Source organism: Leptodactylus fuscus, chromosome 4 (assembly GCF_031893055.1).
Source record: "Leptodactylus fuscus isolate aLepFus1 chromosome 4, aLepFus1.hap2, whole genome shotgun sequence".
Classification (NCBI taxonomy): domain Eukaryota; kingdom Metazoa; phylum Chordata; class Amphibia; order Anura; family Leptodactylidae; genus Leptodactylus; species Leptodactylus fuscus.
The window spans coordinates 169,600,145-169,626,912 of record NC_134268.1 but is presented as its reverse complement, the minus strand read 5'-3'; the positions used below and the strand labels follow the sequence as shown (position 1 = coordinate 169,626,912).

Genomic DNA, 26,768 nt, shown 5'->3' with positions numbered 1-26,768 from the left:
CCCATGGTTTTCAATACCATTATAGCCTCTTTCTTCTCCATCTGGTTTCTTAAAGGCAATATAGAGAAAATAATAGGAGGTGACTGGACTCTATACCAGGAGACCGAGCTTTCTACTTCCGGGCCCGTATAGTGTATAGGACTCAAAAGCATTGATCAAATCTGCCCTTCTCGGAGCCCCCAGTCTACAAGATTGGGAACTATTCAGTCTGATGGCAGGGGGGCCCAGTCAGCAGTTTGCTATGGAGCCCAGTCTTTAGCTATTTATGCCCCTGCCTGTGGTCCTACACAAGCCATAGTCTTTTCACAAGCACTTCTCTGCTCCCCCGTCTCAGCAGCCAAGGACGTATTTTACTTAACAACAGCTAGTGCACGACAGATTTTAAAGATAGGGGCCCCCTAGTGTCAGGACAGTTTTTAGGCTAGAAAACCCTGTTTATTTAATTAAAGTGATTTGCAGTTGCGTTCAGTATGGAGTATTCTATGAGACGAAGTTGTGTGAAATGTTTGTGACCATTTAAGCATTTGTGTACACTTCTTTATTGGCATCTGAGGAGTTGTATGCCTGTGGAATCCATGTTAGTTGAGTTGATTTCTGCTACAGGTTTGCATGGTGGTTAGCCACATTTAATGGGACTTAGGTGACGCGGTTTAAGCAGATATTACACCACTAAAGCTGGGTTCACATTAGCGTGGGTGTCCGACAGCTAGTGTCCGATGCTAATGTCCGTGCAAGATTTTAGCATCGGACACTAGCTGCATCCATTACAATTTGCATTATTTTAAATGGGACGTGATGCAGTGTCCTTTACTGTCCGTGGGTGTTCTTAAGTGTCCGTTTACAAAGATGTCCGATTTTTCAAGTGGACAGCTAAATCCTACATGTAAAAAAGCGCCACTGGGTGGAGAGAAAATATTCAGTAGAAAATTACTTTATTGGTTCCAATGACAGGTAGTAAAAGAGACTACGCGTTTCAATGCTATTCTAGCGTCTTCCTCAGGACACTATAATAACAATAATAATAATAACAGTAAACATGGTAAATACAAAGAAATGACAATTAAATCATGACAAAGAGTCATAATGGCAGTCTGATAAACTCATAGCAATAATTAAAATTGAATTAAATACTATGTCAATCCATTTAATGAATATACAATTGTATGCATACTAGATATTAGTGGTTGCATTGCATGGCCCTCTGTTGGCGGCTTGAAATATTATTATATTAATACAGTGTTGAGCAGGAATATATATATATATATATATATATATATATATATATTTATATTTATATTTATATATACGCTCCATTAGATGCGGACTTGTTTCCCTCCATACCTCTGTGGACGGCGGACTTACAGCAGCAGAGATACTCTGATAGTTTCATCAATAGCGGACTTTTGCAGGCTCAGTTTAAGCTGTGTGAATAGGAGGCCAAGCTGAGCTGTTTCGAGTTGCTAAGTACATAAGCCGATAAGACAGGCAGTGTTCTACCTGTACTTGTTAGCATTACAGAACAAATGAGTGACCTTACTGATCCGATCACAGGATGTAAGTGGAATATGGATTGTGGACAAAGTAGACCCGAAAGCCCGCTCTTTAGAGGACAGTAAATAGTAGGTTCATGTAATGATCTCAGGCTCTACCCTTTGCTCTTCAGCATTAGCCTGGTAATAACGACCAGTTTAGTATGAAACAAATGAACTTCCTAGGCATTTTGGGTTTTTACGCTAGAACGTAACTAAACTTTCGTCCAACTTTTGATTTTCTGCCAGTATTTGTGTCATTAATAAATGTAGTAATGTACATTATTAACAAATTTTGGCTCCTATCTGTGAAATCTTACATTTTTTCGCTTTATCTTGCTTCTCTATTAAGAGCAGTCCCTACTTCTCATATGCAGCTACAATCCAGACAGTTTTCAACCAGTGATATCTCTTGAAATCATACAGCTAGAATGGCATCCTTAGTGTCCTATGAAAGATGACATTCTCTTCTTTCATATGACACAAAAACAGGTTCTACGTTTTATAATGCACACGATATAGCTGTTCAAAGTTTCCCCTCCCCCCATTTTCTCTTCACTTCACACATCCCAGTACTGAGTACACAATGAGAAGCCGCTATAGCTCTCAACAGAGAAACAAGAGAGAGAGCGAAAAATGTAGGATTTTACAGTAAGGAGCAAAAATTTGTTAAAGTGTATTACATTAGTGACACAAATACCACTAGAAAATCAAAAGTTGTCCAAAAGTTTAGTTACGCTTTAATCACTTAAGTTTCCTTTCCTCCATTTCCATTGTATTCTTATGCTCTCGATAGACAAGGTACCTTAAACATTTGAACAACTCTCCATTTTCTGGCAGCAGTTGTGTTATTAGTAGGGTGGAGGGATCGGAAAAGATCGGATTCCGATTGGTGATCGAGTAGATTTCACGATCGCGATCGGAATTCTGACCTGATCTTTTCCAGCGGGATCGAGATCGGAGGTTATCTCAAGATCGACTCAACTCTAAAAGTGACTTTGCCCATAGAGAAGCATAGACTAGGGTTGAGGATCGGGATCGGAAAAGATCGGATTCCGATCGGTGATCAAGCAAATTTGACGATTGAGATCGGGATCGAGATCGGCTGGAAAATGATCGGATTTTAAAATCGATCTTAAAATCTCAAGATCGGCTCAACCCTAGTTATTAGTAAATGTTGTAAGATCCTTTACTAACAAATACACTTTGTGTCTGTTTCTCTATTGCTAGCAGAAATCTGCACACCACCTCTTATAGGATATGGGTGGTCTTTTGTATAATGCTGGGAAGCTAAACGGAATGGACTACCAAGTTATACAGTCCTATGAAAAAGTTTGGGCACCCCTATTAATCTTAATCATTTTTTGTTCTAAATATTTTGGTGTTTGCAACAGCCATTTCAGTTTGATATATCTAATAACTGATGGACACAGTAATATTTCAGGATTGAAATGAGGTTTATTGTACTAACAGAAAATGTGCAATATGCATTAAACCAAAATTTAACCGGTGCAAAAGTATGGGCACCCTTATCATTTTATTGATTTGAATTCCCCTAACTACTTTTTACTGACTTACTGAAGCACAAAATTGGTTTTGTAACCTCAGTGAGCTTTGAACTTCATAGCCAGATGTATCCAATCATAAGAAAAGGTATTTAAGGTGGCCAATTGCAAGTTGATCTCCTATTTGAATCTCCTCTGAAGAGTGGCATCATGGGCTACTCAAAACAACTCTCAACTGATCTGAAAACAAAGATTGTTCAACATAGTTGTTCAGGGGAAGGATACAAAAAGTTGTCTCAGAGATTTAACCTGTCAGTTTCCACTGTGAGGAACATAGTAAGGAAATGGAAGACCACAGGGACAGTTCTTGTTAAGCCCAGAAGTGGCAGGCCAAGAAAAATATCAGAAAGGCAGAGAAGAAGAATGGTGAGAACAGTCAAGGACAATCCACAGACCACCTCCAAAGAGCTGCAGCATCATCTTGCTGCAGATGGTGTCACTGTGCATCGGTCAACTATACAGCGCACTTTGCACAAATAGAAGCTGTATGGGAGAGTGATGAGAAAGAAGCCGTTTCTGCACGTACGCCACAAATAGAGTTGCCTGAGGTATGAAAAAGCACATTTGGACAAGGCAGCTTCATTTTGGAAACAAAAATTGAGTTGTTTGGTTATAAAAAAAGGCGTTATGCATGGCGTCCAAAAAGAAACAGCATTCCAAGAAAAACACATGCTACCCACTGTAAAATTTGGTGGAGGTTCCATCATGCTTTGGGGCTGTGTGGCCAATGCCGGCACCGGGAATCTTGTTAAAGTTGAGAGTCGCATGGATTCCACTCAGTATCAGCAGATTCTTGAGAATAATGTTCAAGAATCAGTGACGAAGTTGAAGTTACGCCGGGGATGGATATTTCAGCAAGACAATGATCCAAAACACCGCTCCAAATCCTCAGGCATTCATGCAGAGGAACAATTACAATGTTCTGGAATGGCCATCCCAGTCCCCAGACCTGAATATCATTGAACATCTGTGGGATGATTTGAAGCGGGCTGTCCATGCTCGGCGACCATCTAACTTAACTGAACTTGAATTGTTTGTCCAAAATACCTTTATCCAGGATCCAGGAACTGATTAAAAGCTACAGGAAGCGACTAGAGGCTGTTATCTTTGCAAAAGGAGGATCTACTAAATATTAATGTCACTTTTCTGTTGAGGTGCCCATACTTTTGCACCGGTTAAATTTTGGTTTAATGCATATTGCGCATTTTCTGTTAGTACAATAAACCTCATTTCAATCCTGAAATATTACTGTGTCCATCAGTTATTAGATATATCAAACTGAAATGGCTGTTGCAAACACCAAAATATTTAGAACTAAAAATGATTAAGATTAATAGGGGTGCCCAAACTTTTTCATAGGACTGTATCTCAGGCATTATAAAGCTTAGAATCATAGTTCAGATGGCATACTTATACACTACTGGAACTGCTCCCATTTCCAACTGTGTTTTCAATGTGTGATAAATCCAGAAATAGTATCTTCATGTCATGTGAGAATTTCATCTTTCTTATATTCAATTTATTAATAAAGTACATTAGAACATTGACACAAAAGCTGCAAGAAAAATCTAAAGTTTCTTAAAAGATTGGGTATGCTTTAACCAAGCAAACTATGTGGGACTTCAAGTGTCTACAATTATACAGCATATGAAGATAGACTTAAAGCTGATTTATAAGCTTAAATTAAGTTAACTAAAGTAGCTTTGTAGTAATTGTATAGATATCTGCATTGAGAGACTTTAAGGAGATTAAAAGATCCAGTTGCCCAAGGGCCTTCGCTATCTACTGGCCACCACTTCTGAACTTCATAACGCTCTATCCTGATGACTCTAGCAGAAAGACGGAAGAGTTGGAAGATCTTTCTATTGTTAATAGCTGTGGGTGAACATCATGTTAGTTTCCAGGGAGAAGGGATTAAACATCTGGAGACATCTCTGACTACCCCCATAATTATCATTTTGCTGACAGTGGAGAAATTTGCTGAGAGCTATTTTTATATGGCCAAACTTATTTGCTCATATTTGCAGAATTGTTCTTCCTACTGTAACATATGTTAGAGTCTACCAGTCGGGTTAGGTGATCTTAGTCTAATAAGTTTGCCCATCTTTAGTCTCTCCTTTTGATACCCTTCAATTTCCTATGGCCCTTTTGAACATATTACATTGCACACGCTGGAGCACAATACCACGGCCCATTCTCCACACATAGATGTATTTTTTTTCAGGTTTGGTGTTTGGAGTGGTGTATCCTTAAGATGAATTATTTAACTTTTTCATAGCATATCACCATATCACAGGTAATAAGATAACCTAATATAAGATTCTAAATATACTCCTAGTAAATAACTAGTTAAACTCTTGATGAACCTTTGTTCGTCTGGCTGTCAAGAGCTATCGTATAGTCTCCTACAGACAGCAATTACTCCAGTATCAGTTTCGTAACTCCACATCATAATCTGTTCTATATACTTTGTGTCCTGCTCCAAACCGCCAGGAAAATGATACAAAGTCTTAAATTTTTCATATGGTTTTGAAGAGTCATGTTCTCCAATATTTTCCATTCAATGGCATTTAGTTACCTGGACAGGACAATGTGAGGCGAGATCAGAACTCATTCATTCTCTTCTGCCTTTCCCATTACAGGGCTTCTTCAGGCGGAGTATTCAGAAGAACATGGTTTACACATGTCACAGGGAAAAGAACTGTGTTATCAATAAAGTGACACGGAATCGCTGCCAGTACTGCAGACTACAGAGGTGCTTTGAAGTTGGAATGTCCAAAGAATGTAAGTTCAGAGGAGATCATTTCTACTTGTATTAGTAAAATACAATAAATATATGATGTATTCATGGTCCGGACCTGGTCACAACATCACATTGCCAGCCATTGTTTAAAATATGGTAAAAATGCCAATATTTGTCTGAAACGTTCATAAGAAACATGCCTATTGTATTTGTAATGCATCTCTATAAAAGAGAGCAACATTTTATAGCTCCAGATAAATGAAGTATGGATAGTTCCTATGAAATTTGAACATGTGCTATAAAATACATGATGTGGAGAGAGCATAGTGAAGCAAGTGCTCTGCCTTAGATAGTTCCTTCTTGTAAGATGGCTACTTTGACTACAGCTGAAGCTATCAAAAACAAGAACATAATATAAGTACGAAAGTGTTTTTGTGTGCCATCTACAAATATACTGCCTAAAAAGACACATAAATCCATGGTAAAAAATACAGGGTTTTTAGGAGCAACATGGTGGCTCAGTGGTTAGCAGTGCTGGAGTCCTGGGTTCAAATCCTGCCAGGAACAACATCTGCAAGGAGTTTGTATGTTCTCCTTGTGTTTGCGTAGATTTCCTCCCATTCTACAAAGACATACTAATAGGAGAAAAAAGTACATTGTGACCCCTATATGGGGCTCACAATCTACATACAAAAAAAATAGTTTTTTTTTTTTTTTAAGAATTAATCATAAAATGTATAGACTAACTCTAGGCTCACAACTATGTCCGAAAAATGGAAACCCAATCTACTTAAAAAGCAGTGGCCCACAGAAACCCTTGACTCCCATAGACTGTAATGGGGTCCGCCAGGTTTCTGACGGATTCAGGGATGGAATCCCTGAATGTAGAGCGAGCGCTGGTGTGAATCCAGCTTAAAGGAGGCAAATTCGTTAAAGGTCACATGACAAGAAAGGTGCAGAGGCTAGCTAGTTGCATAGTATACCAAACCACCATAACTACAGAAAAGCAGTGCTAAGACCATACATACAGTTTTAGTGCAAGGATAGATGTATATTATGTATTAGCACATACAGACCACAGACACCTACAATGCGTATTTCGCACTGTCACTTTTATAATGCAGTCTCTTGAACCTTTCCTTTATTATTGTTTCATTTATTTAGCACATTTTAGTGTTCCAATTTAGGCAAGGTGTCCATAGTAATATCACACCAAATCCTCAGTCCATTTCTGGTTGAAGCCACCAGACCCTATCCTAAGAACTTCCCATGCCTTGTAGGACTGAATGGTTGTGCAGCTACTAACTGGCTTATGTTCACTAATCTGTCAGTGTTGCAGCAAATGAAGAGTTAGAAACTTTTGCCCCAAGGAGTATACTCAACTCAAGCTAGGCCCTTTCACTATATGTCGGAGGTGCTTTCAGTTTAGACCTTAACACATTTACATGTATAGGGAGAAATATGTCAATCCCGCCGAGCTGGGCATGGAGAATCCAGAAGGGAGCCTCCAGGGGACGCCTCTGCCCGTGCAGGGCTCTTTCTACAACTGTGTTTTCTCTGCAACGCCGCAGTATTTCATAGTAAAACTTAGTCCTTTGTTATGTGGCAGGCTGTCAGTATATCACGGTGCCCATGGATAAGGCAGCATGAATCCACTGACAGGTTCTCTCTAAGAGACTTTAGATGTTGTGGCTTCCTTCCAGGAGTAATGATTGAGAGACACATTCCCCGACTAGACTTTACTTATTTACATTCTCTTCGTAAGAGATTAAAATGTAAAACTGCAATGTCTGCCTGGCAATGGATCATTTGTGCAGAGGAACTTTTTGTGATAGAGAATTCTTGATTAAATATTCCTTACAGGCCTGGCTTTTTCCATTCCGATAATGTATATCTACACCAGTAGCGCCATCGCAGAATTTTAATTATTTTGCCAGTTAAAGAAGGACAAAGTTAGGAACTGAAGAAAAAGGGCTATTTCTGTTCAAAGGATTACAGTGTATAAGAAATCCCCTTGGTAACTCATTCAATTAACATGTTGCGCCATTTTACTTAAACAACTGCTGTGCTTAATTCATTTTAATGTGTTTTAGCCCTCAGTCACTTTGAGCTCTCTGAAGACAGAGGTGGGAAAAGACTTGTTGGATGGGATGTGGATGTGAATTTAGTTTACAAAGCTGTGATTAAAAGTTTGTTCTTTTGGTCTTAAAAATAACACTTTGATTGCTTTCTTGGGGGTTAATTGAACTTGTGCATCAACACAGGGATATACTATAGAGACCCTCCAACATGACCTACTTCGCTGTATAGTGCTTCAGTGGCCAATCCTGGATATGGATGGCCCTGTCCTTAGGATAAGTCATCAATATCAAATTGGTGAGGGTCCGATACGCCATTCAAAAAGGTATTTAAAACACAGTGTACAGAGCTGAAATAGAAGCTGAGCTGGAATTACATGGCAGGGCCACTACATAGTGTAGAGAGAGCTTTATGTTTCCAACTTCATACACTGTGCTAGGAACAGCTCATCGGTGTAGGTGCTGGGTGCTGGACCGCCACTGACCTGATATTTCTGATGTATCCTAAGCACATGCAAAAACAAAGTTCAAAGTTGTTCATTGCATTGCATTGTTTTTCATTGTAACCTGTGTTCCATTGCTCCGTTACATGGAGTATCTGGTTGCTTAGCTATATGTATACAGTTCTAAAAAGTAAAGAAAACCCACACTTGGAACTTAAAATCTAATAATTTCAAGTGCTGGATTACTTTATATTCTTACTCTAAGGACAGGTTTTCAATATCTGGACTTGGGCAAGCTCTTTAGTGCAGCAGTTATCTTGGTTACGGTACATAGCTGTAGGGGTTTAGGGATCGTAGCGATCCAGACACTGAAAACAGTCCCTGTGCCATATATATAAAAAATACCTTTCATTTTAAATGGCACTTGGTACGTGGTGGGCCCATTGCTAGATTTTAAAAAAAACGCCTCTCTTCAGTATTCCATTTAAAGGAAATGTTTCGCCAGAGAATAACTTATTTTTATATAAAGCTTTTATGTTAATCACAATTATTTAAATCTAGATTTAAAAAAAAAAGTTAAGTCTTTCAGTTTTCTATCTGGCCACTAAGCCTAGTAATAGTCTAACACTTGCTAATTCTGTAGGAGTGTTTTTTCGAAGCTTTTGCTTCATTTACATCACAGACAAGACAGAGAGTATTACAATAGAAGATAATACCTCTATAGATCCTATCACTGACCCATCATTGCATTGCATCTACTACTGACAATAGATGATTTCTCATCTTAGCTACTCTGCCATAGTACCCTGATCATATCTAGAAAACTTTCTGTACACCTCATTGAATCAGCTCCAGTCTTTGCTGCTTAGAGCCATAAGGCTGCTGTAAAGCATATTGTGAAATTGCTGTTAACGCAGCAGAGGAGAATCTCAGGCAAAATGGCAGCCCACAAACATTCAAAGATACTAGAATAAAGAAAATTCTATATTCAGAAAATAAAAACATTAATAACTGATATATTTTATTATCTGATTTCAGTAAATATAAAATGATAATAAATAACGTTTAAATAGTCCCTAAACTTTTCACAAATTTTGCATAAATATACGCAAAATAATAAGTATAAGTGAAAATAAGAAAATTGGTAAACTCTCATATCAGAACACATTGTTTCTCTACTTTTCAGGCTTTTTTTTCTCCCCCCTCACTTCTTAGGGTCTGTTCACACGAAGGAATTTTCTTCAGTTTTGGGGATGGATTTCATTCCCAAATCCAGAGCTGATTTCTCCCAGAATCCATCTCCCCTTGTTTTCAATGGGATGTAGAGATCATAGCAGGACGTGGAAAAAAGAAGCCACGGATTCCGCCCGTAGGGTCCGTAGCTTGAGACTCTCGCCTGTTTAGGCCCATTCATCCAGGCCTAATCAGGAGCGGGATGCTGTGACGGAATGCTGATGCATTGCATCGACATCCCGCCATGCCGTTGGCAGAAAATGAAGAGAATTCTTTAATTGTTAATTCACCACTTCATCTTAGGAGTAGAGATGAGCGAACAGTGTTCTATCGAACTCATGTTCGATCGGATATTAGGCTGTTCGGCATGTTCGAATCGAATCGAACACCGCGTGGTAAAGTGCGCCATTACTCGATTCCCCTCCCACCTTCCCTGGCGCCTTTTTTGCTCCAATAACAGCGCAGGGTAGGTGGGACAGGAACTACGACACCGGTGACGTTGAAAAAAGTAGGCAAAACCCATTGGCTGCCGAATACATGTGACCTCTAATTTAAAAGAACAGCGCCGCCCAGGTTCGCGTCATTCTGAGCTTGCAATTCACCGAGGACGGAGGTTTCCGTCCAGCTAGCTAGGGCTTAGATTCTGGGTAGGCAGGGACAGGCTAGGATAGGAAGGAGAAGACAACCAACAGCTCTTGTAAGAGCTAAATTCCAGGGAGAAGCTTGTCAGTGTAACGTGGCACTGACGGGCTCAATCGCCGCAACCCAGCTTTCCCAGGATCCTGAATGGAATACACTGTCAGTGTATTCCCGTATACCCGATATATACCCCGATACCCGTTCCAACGGTGTGCCCCCCCACCTTCACCCCAGAAATACCCTGCAAGTCCCCTAGCAATAGAATTGGGGCTATATACACCCACAATTTTTACTACTGGTATACAGTGCCATTGTCTGACTGGGAATTCAAAGAATATATTGGGAATACAAATACCCTCATTTCTTGCTACTGCCATATAGTGCCAGTGTCTGACTGGGAATTCAAAGAATATATTGGGGTTACGTGCACCCACAATTTTTACTACTGGTATACAGTGCCATTGTCTGACTGGGAATTCAAAGAATATATTGGGAATACAAATACCCTCATTTCTTGCTACTGCCATATAGTGCCAGTTTCTGACTGGTAATTCAAAGAATATATTGGGGTTACGTGCACCCACAATTTTTACTACTGGTATACAGTGCCATTGTCTGACTGGGAATTCAAAGAATATATTGGGAATACAAATACCCTCATTTCTTGCTACTGCCATATAGTGCCAGTGTCTGACTGGGAATTCAAAGAATATATTGGGGTTACGTGCACCCACAATTTTTACTACTGGTATACAGTGCCATTGTCTGACTGGGAATTCAAAGAATATATTGGGAATACAAATACCCTCATTTCTTGCTACTGCCATATAGTGCCAGTGTCTGACTGGGAATTCAAAGAATATATTGGGGTTACGTGCACCCACAATTTTTACTACTGGTATACAGTGCCATTGTCTGACTGGGAATTCAAAGAATATATTGGGGTTATAAATACGCTCATTTCTTGCTACTGCCATATAGTGCCAGTTTCTGACTGGTAATTCAAAGAATATATTGGGGTTACGTGCACCCACAATTTTTACTACTGGTATACAGTGCCATTGTCTGACTGGGAATTCAAAGAGTATATTGGGAATACAAATACCCTCATTTCTTGCTACTGCCATATAGTGCCAGTTTCTGACTGGTAATTCAAAGAATATATTGGGGTTACGTGCACCCACAATTTTTACTACTGGTATACAGTGCCATTGTCTGACTGGGAATTCAAAGAATATATTGGGGTTATAAATACCCTCATTTCTTGCTACTGCCATATAGTGCCAGTTTCTGACTGGTAATTCAAAGAATATATTGGGGTTACGTGCACCCACAATTTTTACTACTGGTATACAGTGCCATTGTCTGACTGGGAATTCAAAGAGTATATTGGGAATACAAATACCCTCATTTCTTGCTACTGCCATATAGTGCCAGTTTCTGACTGGGAATTCAAAGAATATATTGGGGTTACGTGCACCCACAATTTTTACTACTGGTATACAGTGCCATTGTCTGACTGGGAATTCAAAGAATATATTGGGGTTATAAATACCCTCATTTCTTGCTACTGCCATATAGTGCCAGTTTCTGACTGGTAATTCAAAGAATATATTGGGGTTACGTGCACCCACAATTTTTACTACTGGTATACAGTGCCATTGTCTGACTGGGAATTCAAAGAGTATATTGGGAATACAAATACCCTCATTTCTTGCTACTGCCATATAGTGCCAGTTTCTGACTGGTAATTCAAAGAATATATTGGGGTTACGTGCACCCACAATTTTTACTACTGGTATACAGTGCCATTGTCTGACTGGGAATTCAAAGAATATATTGGGGTTATAAATACCCTCATTTCTTGCTACTGCCATATAGTGCCAGTTTCTGACTGGTAATTCAAAGAATATATTGGGGTTACGTGCACCCACAATTTTTACTACTGGTATACAGTGCCATTGTCTGACTGGGAATTCAAAGAATATATTGGGGTTATAAATACCCTCATTTCTTGCTACTGCCATATAGTGCCAGTTTCTGACTGGTAATTCAAAGAATATATTGGGGTTACGTGCACCCACAATTTTTACTACTGGTATACAGTGCCATTGTCTGACTGGGAATTCAAAGAGTATATTGGGAATACAAATACCCTCATTTCTTGCTACTGCCATATAGTGCCAGTTTCTGACTGGGAATTCAAAGAATATATTGGGGTTACGTGCACCCACAATTTTTACTACTGGTATACAGTGCCATTGTCTGACTGGGAATTCAAAGAATATATTGGGGTTATAAATACCCTCATTTCTTGCTACTGCCATATAGTGCCAGTTTCTGACTGGTAATTCAAAGAATATATTGGGGTTACGTGCACCCACAATTTTTACTACTGGTATACAGTGCCATTGTCTGACTGGGAATTCAAAGAGTATATTGGGAATACAAATACCCTCATTTCTTGCTACTGCCATATAGTGCCAGTTTCTGACTGGGAATTCAAAGAATATATTGGGGTTACGTGCACCCACAATTTTTACTACTGGTATACAGTGCCATTGTCTGACTGGGAATTCAAAGAATATATTGGGGTTATAAATACCCTCATTTCTTGCTACTGCCATATAGTGCCAGTTTCTGACTGGTAATTCAAAGAATATATTGGGGTTACGTGCACCCACAATTTTTACTACTGGTATACAGTGCCATTGTCTGACTGGGAATTCAAAGAGTATATTGGGAATACAAATACCCTCATTTCTTGCTACTGCCATATAGTGCCAGTTTCTGACTGGGAATTCAAAGAATATATTGGGGTTACGTGCACCCACAATTTTTACTACTGGTATACAGTGCCATTGTCTGACTGGGAATTCAAAGAATATATTGGGGTTATAAATACCCTCATTTCTTGCTACTGCCATATAGTGCCAGTTTCTGACTGGTAATTCAAAGAATATATTGGGGTTACGTGCACCCACAATTTTTACTACTGGTATACAGTGCCATTGTCTGACTGGGAATTCAAAGAGTATATTGGGAATACAAATACCCTCATTTCTTGCTACTGCCATATAGTGCCAGTTTCTGACTGGGAATTCAAAGAATATATTGGGGTTACGTGCACCCACAATTTTTACTACTGGTATACAGTGCCATTGTCTGACTGGGAATTCAAAGAATATATTGGGGTTATAAATACCCTCATTTCTTGCTACTGCCATATAGTGCCAGTTTCTGACTGGTAATTCAAAGAATATATTGGGGTTACGTGCACCCACAATTTTTACTACTGGTATACAGTGCCATTGTCTGACTGGGAATTCAAAGAGTATATTGGGAATACAAATACCCTCATTTCTTGCTACTGCCATATAGTGCCAGTTTCTGACTGGGAATTCAAAGAATATATTGGGGTTACGTGCACCCACAATTTTTACTACTGGTATACAGTGCCATTGTCTGACTGGGAATTCAAAGAATATATTGGGGTTATAAATACCCTCATTTCTTGCTACTGCCATATAGTGCCAGTTTCTGACTGGTAATTCAAAGAATATATTGGGGTTACGTGCACCCACAATTTTTACTACTGGTATACAGTGCCATTGTCTGACTGGGAATTCAAAGAGTATATTGGGAATACAAATACCCTCATTTCTTGCTACTGCCATATAGTGCCAGTTTCTGACTGGGAATTCAAAGAATATATTGGGGTTACGTGCACCCACAATTTTTACTACTGGTATACAGTGCCATTGTCTGACTGGGAATTCAAAGAATATATTGGGGTTATAAATACCCTCATTTCTTGCTACTGCCATATAGTGCCAGTTTCTGACTGGTAATTCAAAGAATATATTGGGGTTACGTGCACCCACAATTTTTACTACTGGTATACAGTGCCATTGTCTGACTGGGAATTCAAAGAGTATATTGGGAATACAAATACCCTCATTTCTTGCTACTGCCATATAGTGCCAGTTTCTGACTGGGAATTCAAAGAATATATTGGGGTTACGTGCACCCACAATTTTTACTACTGGTATACAGTGCCATTGTCTGACTGGGAATTTAAAGAGTATATTGGGAATACAAATACCCTCATTTCTTGCTACTGCCATATAGTGCCAGTGTCTGACTGGGAATTCAAAGAATATATTGGGGTTACGTGCACCCACAATTTTTACTACTGGTATACAGTGCCATTGTCTGACTGGGAATTTAAAGAGTATATTGGGAATACAAATACCCTCATTTCTTGCTACTGCCATATAGTGCCAGTTTCTGACTGGGAATTCAAAGAATATATTGGGGTTACGTGCACCCACAATTTTTACTACTGGTATACAGTGCCATTGTCTGACTGGGAATTCAAAGAATATATTGGGGTTATAAATACCCTCATTTCTTGCTACTGCCATATAGTGCCAGTTTCTGACTGGTAATTCAAAGAATATATTGGGGTTACGTGCACCCACAATTTTTACTACTGGTATACAGTGCCATTGTCTGACTGGGAATTCAAATAGTATATTGGGAATACAAATACCCTCATTTCTTGCTACTGCCATATAGTGCCAGTTTCTGACTGGGAATTCAAAGAATATATTGGGGTTACGTGCACCCACAATTTTTTCTACTGGTATACAGTGCCATTGTCTGACTGGGAATTTAAAGAGTATATTGGGAATACAAATACCCTCATTTCTTGCTACTGCCATATAGTGCCAGTGTCTGACTGGGAATTCAAAGAATATATTGGGGTTACGTGCACCCACAATTTTTACTACTGGTATACAGTGCCAATTTCTAACTAGGAATTCAAAATGCGCAAGGCTCCCGGAAAGGGACGTGGACGAGGCCGTGGGCGAGGTCGGGGGAATGGTTCTGGGGAGCAAGGTAGCAGTGAAGCCACAGGGCGTCCCGTGCCTACTCCTGTGGGGCAGCAAGCATTGCGCCACTCCACAGTGCCAGGGTTGCTTGCCACATTAACTAAACTGCAGGGTACAAACCTTAGTAGGCCCGAGAACCAGGAACAGGTCTTGCAATGGCTGTCAGAGAACGCTTACAGCACATTGTCCAGCAGCCAGTCAGACTCTGCCTCCTCTCCTCCTATTACCCAACAGTCTTGTCTTCCTTCCTCCCAAAATTCCGAAGCTTTACAGAACAATAACCCAAACTGTCCCTGCTCCCCAGAGCTGTTCTCCGCTCCTTTCATTGTCCCTCAACCTGCCTCTCCACGTCACGATTCCACGAACCTAACAGAGGAGCATCTGTGTCCAGATGCTCAAACACTAGAGTCTCCTCCATCTCCGTTCGATTTGGTGGTGGATGACCAGCAACCCACCCTCATCGACGATGATGTGACGCAGTTGCCGTCAGGGCATCCAGTTGACCGGCGCATTGTGCGGGAGGAGGAGATGAGACAGGAGTTGGAAGAGGAAGTGGTGGATGATGAGGACACTGACCCGACCTGGACAGGGGGGATGTCAAGCGGGGAAAGTAGTGTGGATGTTGAGGCAGGTGCAGCACCAAAAAGGGTAGCTAGAGGCAGAGGCAGAGGTCAGCAGCTTAGGCGAAGCCAGGCCACACCCGGAATCTCCCAAGATGTTCCAGTTCGTACCCAGCCCCGAAAAACTCCCACCTCGAGGGCACGTTTCTCGAAGGTGTGGAGTTTTTTCAAGGAATGCGCCGAGGACAGATATAGTGTTGTCTGCACAATTTGCCTCTCGAAATTGATTAGGGGCTCTGAGAAGAGCAACCTGTCCACCACTTCAATGCGCCGTCATTTGGAATCCAAGCACTGGAATCAGTGGCAGGCAGCAACGGCAGGACAAAGGCCGCCTGCCGTTCACGCCACTGCCACTGCCTCTGCCACTGCCTCTGCCTCTGCCACTGCCACTGCTGACTGTGCTGGCGATGCACTCCAGAGGACGAGCCAGGACACCACTTCATCTGCCTCCGCCACTTTGTTGACTTCTACCTCATCCTCCCCTGGTCCTGTCTTATCGCCTTCTCCTGCACCATCAAAGGCACCATCAGGCGTTTCTTTACAACAACCCACCATCTCTCAGACATTGGAGCGGCGGCAGAAATACACTGCTAACCACCCACACGCGCAAGCCTTGAACGCCAACATCGCTAAACTGCTGGCCCAGGAGATGTTGGCGTTCCGGCTTGTTGAAACTCCCGCCTTCCTGGACCTGATGGCAACTGCGGCACCTCGCTATGCCGTCCCTAGCTGTCACTACTTCTCCCGGTGTGCCGTCCCCGCCTTGCACCAGCACGTGTCACTCAACATCAGGCGGGCCCTTAGTTCCGCGCTTTGCACAAAGGTCCACTTGACCACCGACGCGTGGACAAGTGCATGCGGACAGGGACGCTACATTTCACTGACGGCACACTGGGTGAATGTAGTTGAGGCTGGGACTGCTTCCCAAACTGGCCCGGTGTACCTCGTTTCCCCGCCTAACATTCCTGGCAGGGACACGAGAAGAACACCCCCCTCCTCCTCCTCCTCTACCGCCTCCTCCTCCGCCACCGCCTCCTCCTCCGCCACCGCCTCCTCCTCCGCTGTTAGATTGACCCCAGCTACGAGTTGGAAACGTTGCAGCACTGGCGTTGGTAGACGTCAGCAGGCTGTGCTGAAGCTGATCAGCTTGGGGGACAGACAGCACACTGCCTCCGAGGTGAGGGATGCCCTCCTCGATGAGACGGCAATATGGTTTGAGCCGCTGCACCTGGGCCCAGGCATGGTCGTTTGTGATAACGGCCGGAACCTGGTAGCAGCTCTGGAGCTTGCCGGACTCCAACATGTTCCATGCCTGGCCCACGTCTTCAACCTAGTGGTGCAACGTTTCCTAAAGAGCTACCCCAATGTTCCAGAGCTACTGGTGAAAGTGCGGCGCATGTGCGCCCACTTTCGCAAGTCGACAGTAGCCGCTGCTAGCTTAAAATCTCTCCAGCAACGCCTGCATGTGCCACAACACCGGCTTTTGTGCGACGTCCCCACACGCTGGAACTCAACGTTTCAGATGTTGAATAGAGTGGTTGAGCAGCAGAGACCTTTGATGGAATACCAGCTACAAAACCCTAGGGTGCCACAAAGTCAGCTGCCTCAGTTTCACATCCATGAGTGGCCATGGATGAGAGACCTTTGTGACATCCTACGGGTCTTTGAGGAGTCCACAAGGAGGGTGAGCTCTGAGGATGCGATGGTGAGCCTTACAATCCCGCTCTTGTGTGTTCTGAGAGAATCCCTGATTGACATCAGGGATAACTCAGATCACACAGAGGAGTTAGGGATAGCATCCGATCCGTCACAGCTGGAGAGTAGGTCCACACATCTGTCCGCTTCACTGCGTTTAATGGAGGAGGAGGAGGAGGAGGAGGAGGAAGAAGAGTTGTCCGATGATGTGATGGTGATACAGGAGGCTTCCGGGCAACTTCGAATCGTCCCATTGTTGCAGCGCGGATGGGTAGACATGGAGGATGAGGAGGAAATGGAGATTGAACTTTCCGGTGGGGCCAGAGGAGTCATGCCAACTAACACTGTGGAAGACATGGCTGAGTTCATGTTGGGGTGCTTTACAACCGACAAGCGTATTGTCAAAATCATGGAGGACAACCAGTACTGGATCTTTGCTATCCTTGACCACCGGTATAAAAACAACATCTCGTCTTTTATTCCGGTAGAGGGGAGGGCCAATCGCATCAATGCTTGCCACAGGCAATTGGTGCAGAATATGATGGAGATGTTTCCAGCATGTGACGTTGGCGGCAGGGAGGGCAGTTCCTCCAGTAGGCAACCAAGTTCTCACCGGTCCACACAAACGAGGGGCACACTGTCTAAGGTCTGGGACACCTTGATGGCACCCCCTCGCCAAAGTGCCGCCACGGAGGGTCCTAGTGTCACCAGGCGTGAGAAGTATAGGCGCATGTTGCGGGAATACCTTTCCGACCACAGCCCTGTCCTCTCCGACCCCTCTGCGCCCTACACGTATTGGGTGTCGAAGTTGGACCTGTGGCTTGAACTTGCCCTATATGCCTTGGAGGTGCTGTCCTGTCCTGCCGCCAGCGTCCTATCTGAGAGGGTGTTCAGTGCAGCCGGTGGCATCATCACTGACAAGCGCACCCGTCTGTCAGCTGAGAGTGCCGACCGGCTCACTTTGATAAAAATGAACCACCACTGGATAGAGCCTTCATTTTTGTGCCCACCTGTGTAAAGCACCCCAACATGAAACTCCATGTCTGTACTCAACCTCTCCAATTCCTCCGCATCCTCATACTCATCCACCATAAGCGTTGCACAATTCTGCTAATACTAGGCTCCCTCCAACATGATTTCCCCCAACTCTGCTGGTTAGAGGCTCCCTCCACCCTGATTTCCACCAACTCTGCTGGTTAGAGGCTCCCTCCACCCTGCTTTCCCACAACTCTGCTGGTTAGAGGCTCCTTCCACCATGAATTTGCCAAAACTGGGCTGTTTAGAGGCTCCCTCCACCATGAATTGGTCCAAACTGGGCTGGTTAGAGGCTCCCTCCACCATTAATTGGTCCAAACTGGGCTGGTTAGAGGCTCCCTCCACCATGAATTTGCCCAAACTGGGCTGTTTAGAGGCTCCCTCCACCATGAATTTGCCCAAACTGGGCTGTTTAGAGGCTCCCTCCACCATGAATTGGTCCAAACTGGGTTTTTTAGAGGCTCCCTCCACCATGAATTGGTCCAAACTGGGCTGGTTAGAGGCTCCCTCCACCATGAATTGATCCAAACTGGGGTGGTTAGAGGCTCCCTCCACCATTAATTGGTCCAAACTGGGCTGGTTAGAGGCTCCCTCCACCATTAATTGGTCCAAACTGGGCTGGTTAGAGGCTCCCTCCACCATTAATTGGTCCAAACTGGGCTGGTTAGAGGCTCCCTCCACCATGAATTTGCCCAAACTGGGCTGTTTAGAGGCTCCCTCCACCATGAATTTGCCCAAACTGGGCTGGTTAGAGGCTCCCTCCACCATGAATTGGTCCAAACTGGGGTTTTTAGAGGCTCCCTCCACCATGAATTGGTCCAAACTTGGCTGTTTAGAGGCTCCCTCCACCATTAATTGGTCCAAACTGGGCTGGTTAGAGGCTCCCTCCACCATGAATTGGTCCAAACTGGGTTTTTTAGAGGCTCCCTCCACCATGAATTTGCCCAAACTGGGCTGTTTAGAGGCTCCCTCCACCATGAATTGGTCCAAACTGGGTTTTTTAGAGGCTCCCTCCACCATGAATTGGTCCAAACTGGGCTGGTTAGAGGCTCCCTCCACCATGAATTGGTCCAAACTGGGGTGGTTAGAGGCTCCCTCCACCATTAATTGGTCCAAACTGTGCTGGTTAGAGGCTCCCTCCACCATTAATTGGTCCAAACTGGGCTGGTTAGAGGCTCCCTCCACCATTAATTGGTCCAAACTGGGCTGGTTAGAGGCTCCCTCCACCATTAATTGGTCCAAACTGGGCTGGTTAGAGGCTCCCTCCACCATGAATTGGTCCAAACTGGGGTTTTTAGAGGCTCCCTCCACCATGAATTGGTCCAAACTTGGCTGTTTAGAGGCTCCCTCCACCATTAATTGGTCCAAACTGGGCTGGTTAGAGGCTCCCTCCACCATGAATTGGTCCAAACTGGGTTTTTTAGAGGCTCCCTCCACCATGAATTTGCCCAAACTGGGCTGTTTAGAGGCTCCCTCCACCATGAATTGGTCCAAACTGGGGTGGTTAGAGGCTCCCTCCACCATTAATTGGTCCAAACTGGGCTGGTTAGAGGCTCCCTCCACCATTAATTGGTCCAAACTGGGCTGGTTAGAGGCTCCCTCCACCATGAATTGGTCCAAACTGGGGTTTTTAGAGGCTCCCTCCACCATGAATTGGTCCAAACTTGGCTGTTTAGAGGCTCCCTCCACCATTAATTGGTCCAAACTGGGCTGGTTAGAGGCTCCCTCCACCATGAATTGGTCCAAACTGGGTTTTTTAGAGGCTCCCTCCACCATGAATTTGCCCAAACTGGGCTGTTTAGAGGCTCCCTCCACCATGAATTGGTCCAAACTGGGTTTTTTAGAGGCTCCCTCCACCATGAATTGGTCCAAACTGGGCTGGTTAGAGGCTCCCTCCACCATGAATTGGTCCAAACTGGGGTGGTTAGAGGCTCCCTCCACCATTAATTGGTCCAAACTGGGCTGGTTAGAGGCTCCCTCCACCATTAATTGGTCCAAACTGGGCTGGTTAGAGGCTCCCTCCACCATTAATTGGTCCAAACTGGGCTGGTTAGAGGCTCCCTCCACCATGAATTTGCCCAAACTGGGCTGTTTAGAGGCTCCCTCCACCATGAATTTGCCCAAACTGGGCTGGTTAGAGGCTCCCTCCACCATGAATTGGTCCAAACGGGTTTTTAGAGGCTCCCTTCACCATGAATTGGTCCAAACTTGGCTGTTTAGAGGCTCCCTCCACCATGAATTGGTCCAAACTGGGGTGGTTAGAGGCTCCCTCCACCATTAATTGGTCCAAACTGGGTTTTTTAGAGGCTCCCTCCACCATTAATTGGTCCAAACTGGGCTGGTTAGAGGCTCCCTCCACCATGAATTGGTCCAAACTGGGGTTTTTAGAGGCTCCCTCCACCATGAATTGGTCCAAACTTGGCTGTTTAGAGGCTCCCTCCACCATTAATTGGTCCAAACTGGGCTGGTTAGAGGCTCCCTCCACCATGAATTGGTCCAAACTGGGTTTTTTAGAGGCTCCCTCCACCATGAATTTGCCCAAACTGGGCTGTTTAGAGGCTCCCTCCACCATGAATTGGTCCAAACTGGGTTTTTTAGAGGCTCCCTCCACCATGAATTGGTCCAAACTGGGCTGGTTAGAGGCTCCCTCCACCATGAATTGGTCCAAACTGGGGTGGTTAGAGGCTCCCTCCACCATTAATTGGTCCAAACTGGGCTGGTTAGAGGCTCCCTCCACCATGAATTGGTCCAAACTGGGCTGGTTAGAGGCTCCCTCCACCATTAATTGGTCCAAACTGGGCTGGTTAGAGGCTCCCTCCACCATGAATTTGCCCAAACTGGGCTGTTTAGAGGCTCCCTCCACCATGAATTTGCCCAAACTGGGCTGGTTAGAGGCTCCCTCCACCATGAATTGGTCCAAACTGGGGTTTTTAGAGGCTCCCTCCACCATGAATTGGTCCAAACTTGGCTGTTTAGAGGCTCCCTCCACCATTAATTGGTCCAAACTGGGCTGGTTAGAGGCTCCCTCCACCATGAATTGGTCCAAACTGGGTTTTTTAGAGGCTCCATCCACCATGAATTTGCCCAAACTGGGCTGTTTAGAGGCTCCCTCCACCATGAATTGGTCCAAACTGGGGTGGTTAGAGGCTCCCTCCACCATTAATTGGTCCAGACTGGGCTGGTTAGAGGCTCCCTCCACCATTAATTGGTCCAAACTGGGCTGGTTAGAGGCTCCCTCCACCATGAATTGGTCCAAACTGGGGTTTTTAGAGGCTCCCTCCACCATGAATTGGTCCAAACTTGGCTGTTTAGAGGCTCCCTCCACCATTAATTGGTCCAAACTGGGCTGGTTAGAGGCTCCCTCCACCATGAATTGGTCCAAACTGGGTTTTTTAGAGGCCCCCTCCACCATGAATTTGCCCAAACTGGGCTGTTTAGAGGCTCCCTCCACCATGAATTGGTCCAAACTGGGGTGGTTAGAGGCTCCCTCCACCATTAATTGGTCCAAACTGGGCTGGTTAGAGGCTCCCTCCACCATTAATTGGTCCAAACTGGGCTGGTTAGAGGCTCCCTCCACCATGAATTGGTCCAAACTGGGGTTTTTAGAGGCTCCCTCCACCATGAATTGGTCCAAACTTGGCTGTTTAGAGGCTCCCTCCACCATTAATTGGTCCAAACTGGGCTGGTTAGAGGCTCCCTCCACCATGAATTGGTCCAAACTGGGTTTTTTAGAGGCTCCCTCCACCATGAATTTGCCCAAACTGGGCTGTTTAGAGGCTCCCTCCACCATGAATTGGTCCAAACTGGGTTTTTTAGAGGCTCCCTCCACCATGAATTGGTCCAAACTGGGCTGGTTAGAGGCTCCCTCCACCATGAATTGGTCCAAACTGGGGTGGTTAGAGGCTCCCTCCACCATTAATTGGTCCAAACTGGGCTGGTTAGAGGCTCCCTCCACCATTAATTGGTCCAAACTGGGCTGGTTAGAGGCTCCCTCCACCATTAATTGGTCCAAACTGGGCTGGTTAGAGGCTCCCTCCACCATGAATTTGCCCAAACTGGGCTGTTTAGAGGCTCCCTCCACCATGAATTTGCCCAAACTGGGCTGGTTAGAGGCTCCCTCCACCATGAATTGGTCCAAACTGGGGTTTTTAGAGGCTCCCTCCACCATGAATTGGTCCAAACTTGGCTGTTTAGAGGCTCCCTCCACCATTAATTGGTCCAAACTGGGCTGGTTAGAGGCTCCCTCCACCATGAATTGGTCCAAACTGGGTTTTTTAGAGGCTCCCTCCACCATGAATTTGCCCAAACTGGGCTGTTTAGAGGCTCCCTCCACCATGAATTGGTCCAAACTGGGGTGGTTAGAGGCTCCCTCCACCATTAATTGGTCCAAACTGGGCTGGTTAGAGGCTCCCTCCACCATTAATTGGTCCAAACTGGGCTGGTTAGAGGCTCCCTCCACCATGAATTTGCCCAAACTGGGCTGGTTAGAGGCTCCCTCCACCATGAATTGGTCCAAACTGGGTTTTTTAGAGGCTCCCTCCACCATGAATTTGCCCAAACTGGGCTGGTTAGAGGCTCCCTCCACCATGAATTGGTCCAAACTGGGGTTTTTAGAGGCTCCCTCCACCATGAATTTGCCCAAACTGGGCTGTTTAGAGGCTCCCTCCACCATGAATTGGTCCAAACTGGGTTTTTTAGAGGCTCCCTCCACCATGAATTGGTCCAAACTGGGCTGGTTAGAGGCTCCCTCCACCATTAATTGGTCCAAACTGGGCTGGTTAGAGGCTCCCTCCACCATTAATTGGTCCAAACTGGGCTGGTTAGAGGCTCCCTCCACCATTAATTGGTCCAAACTGGGCTGGTTAGAGGCTCCCTCCACCATGAATTTGCCCAAACTGGGCTGTTTAGAGGCTCCCTCCACCATGAATTTGCCCAAACTGGGCTGGTTAGAGGCTCCCTCCACCATGAATTGGTCCAAACTGGGGTTTTTAGAGGCTCCCTCCACCATGAATTGGTCCAAACTTGGCTGTTTAGAGGCTCCCTCCACCATTAATTGGTCCAAACTGGGCTGGTTAGAGGCTCCCTCCACCATGAATTGGTCCAAACTGGGTTTTTTAGAGGCTCCCTCCACCATGAATTTGCCCAAACTGGGCTGTTTAGAGGCTCCCTCCACCATGAATTGGTCCAAACTGGGGTGGTTAGAGGCTCCCTCCACCATTAATTGGTCCAAACTGGGCTGGTTAGAGGCTCCCTCCACCATTAATTGGTCCAAACTGGGCTGGTTAGAGGCTCCCTCCACCATGAATTTGCCCAAACTGGGCTGGTTAGAGGCTCCCTCCACCATGAATTGGTCCAAACTGGGTTTTTTAGAGGCTCCCTCCACCATGAATTTGCCCAAACTGGGCTGGTTAGAGGCTCCCTCCACCATGAATTGGTCCAAACTGGGGTTTTTAGAGGCTCCCTCCACCATGAATTTGCCCAAACTCTGCTGGTTAGAGGCTCAATCCACCCTGATTTTCAAAACAAATGTTGGTGCCAACCTCAACTTACTACAAGGGCCAAATTCACTGCTGGTGACAAGCTCTCCTCACTGCAAGTGCCAAATACACATGTTTCAAGGTGTTTTCCTACTGTCAGAGAGGTGGTATTGAGTGTGTAAAGTGTGTAGTTGTTAGGCTGTGATGTTGGGGTAATAGAGGGTCTTTGGTGTGTTAGATGCCCCCAGACATGCTTCCCCTGCTGTCCCAGTGTCATTCCAGAGGTGTTGGCATCATTTCCTGGGGTGTCATAGTGGACTTGGTGACCCTCCAGACAAGGATTTGGGTTTCCCCCTTAACGAGTATCTGTTCCCCATAGACTATAATGGGGTTCGAAACCCGTTCGAACACACGAACATTGAGCGGCTGTTCGAATCGAATTTCGAACCTCGAACATTTTAGTGTTCGCTCATCTCTACTTAGGAGATGAGTTGGCTATCAATTCACAGAATGATACAGTTATGGCAACCTGTAAAAGAGGGAGGCAGAATAAGAAACAGAGATAAGTGTTTTATATACAGTACAGACCAAAAGTTTGGACACACCTTCTCATTCAAAGAGTTTTCTGTATTTTCATGACTATGAAAATTGTAGATTCACACTGAAGGCATCAAAACTATGAAGTAACACATGTGGAATTATATACTTAACAAAAAAGTGCAAAACAACTGAAACTATGTCTTATATTCTCGGTTCTTCAAAGTAGCCCCCTTTTGCTTCGATTACTGCTTTGCACACTCTTGGCATTCTCTTGATGAGCTTCAAGAGGTAGTCACCGGAAATGGTTTTCACTTCACAGGTGTGCCCTGTCAGGTTTAATAAGTGGGATTTCTTGCCTTATAAATGGGGTTGGGACCATCAGTTGTGTTGCGCAGAAGTCAGGTGGATACACAGCTGATAGTCCTACTGAATAGACTGTTAGAATTTGTATTATGGCAAGAAAAAAGCAGTTAAGTAAAGAAAAACGAGTGGCCATCATTACTTAAAGAAATGAAGGTCAGTCAGTCCAAAAAATTGGGAAACTTTGAAAGTGTCGCCAAATGCAGTTGCAAAAACCATCAAGCGTTGCAAAGAAAGTGGCTCGCATGAGGACCGCCCCAGGAAAGGAAGACCAAGAGTCACCTCTGCTTTGGAGGATAAATTCATCCGAGTCACCAGCCTCAGAAATCGCAGGATAACAGCAGCTCAGATTAGAGACCAGGTCAATGCCACACAGAGTTCTAGCAGCAGACACATCACTACAACAACTGTTAAGAGGAGACTTTGTGCAGCAGGCCTTCATGGTAAAATAGCTGCTAGAAAACCACTGCTAAGGACAGGCAACAAGCAGAAGAGAACACAAGGAATGGACCTTAGATCACTGGAAATCTGTGCTTTGGTCTGATGAGTCTAAATTTGAGATCTTTGGTTTCAACCACTGTGTCTTTGTACGACGCAGAAAAGGTGAATGGATGGACTCTACATGCCTGGTTCCCACTGTGAAGCATGGAGGAGGAGGTGTGATGGTGTGGGGGTGCCAAGCTGGTGCCACTGTTGGGGATTTATTCAAAATTGAAGGCATACTGAACCAGCATGGCTACCACAGCATCTTGCAGCGGCGTTTAATTGGACCATCATTTATTTTTCAACAGAACAATGACCCCAAACACACCTCCAGGCTGTGTAAGGGCTATTTGACCAAGAAGGAGAGTGATGGGGTGCTACGCCAGATGACCTGGCCTCCACAGTCACCAGACCTGAACCCAATCGAGATGGTTTGGGGTGAGCTGGACCGCAGAGTGAAGGCAAAAGGGCCAAGAAATGCTAAGTATCTCTGGGAACTCCTTCAAGACGGTTGGAAGACCATTTCAAGTGACTACCTCCTGAAGCTCATCAAGAGAATGCCAAGAGTGTGCAAAGCAGTAATCAAAGCTAAAGGTGGCTACTTTGAAGAACCTAGAATATAAGACATATTTTCAGTTGTTTCACACTTTTTTGTTAAGTATATAATTCCACATGTGTTAATTCATAGTTTTGATGCCTTCAGTGTGAATCTACAATTTTCATAGTCATGAAAAACTCTTTGAATGAGATGGTGTGTCCAAACTTTTGGTCTGTACTGTACATCCATACCATTCAGTACTTTCCTGTGCCGCAGCACTGTATGTTCTTGCTATTTATACAGCTGTATGAAAGTGTGGCCATTGTACAGTACTATTTGTCCACCAACGGAAAATACAGCACTGGGCATCATCCAATATAAGGCTGCCCTGATCTCCTAGATGTAGTTAGTTTGTAAGGCTACCTTCACTACAGTTATTAATGTCCATTGTAGGATGACAGCAACGGACATTACCTGTAGCAGAGTAACAGACACAGATGGAGCCCTTTCATTTGTGTCCATTCCCATTAATTCTAATGTAGACATGATGGACACTGTCTTCCGTCATGTTTGTTTTCTTTTGTAAAGAAAGAAGAAGTGCATAACTTTTCTTCTGTCCAAAAAGTAAAACATTTCACAGAAAAAAAAAAACTTCCATTATGCTTTATACACAATAACCTCTGTCTGAGCCCCTATCAGCAAACTGCAAATAGCAGATATTAACTTCTCTGAGATCTAGTGTTTTCCAGAGAATTCAGCCCCCTCCCCTCCAGAGAGCAGTGAGTCATGTCATCTCTTCTGTAATGCTAAATAAGTAGAGATACAAGTCGGTGAACAAGGCATCAAAGTGGGAGGGATATTTTCACGTAGCAGTAAAACAAACCAGCATTTC

General features: G+C 44.3%; 1 protein-coding gene across 3 annotated transcripts in view; it reads left to right on the top strand.

The window, feature by feature from the left end:
* Positions 1–26,768, top strand: part of RARB (retinoic acid receptor beta) — a 508,585-nt gene that overhangs the window by 401,415 nt on the left and 80,402 nt on the right. For all 3 annotated transcript variants that reach the window (XM_075271367.1, XM_075271368.1, XM_075271369.1), the window contains one exon: positions 5,737–5,878. In XM_075271367.1, the coding sequence (XP_075127468.1) occupies positions 5,737–5,878 (142 nt within the window). The remainder of the gene's footprint in view (positions 1–5,736; positions 5,879–26,768) is intronic.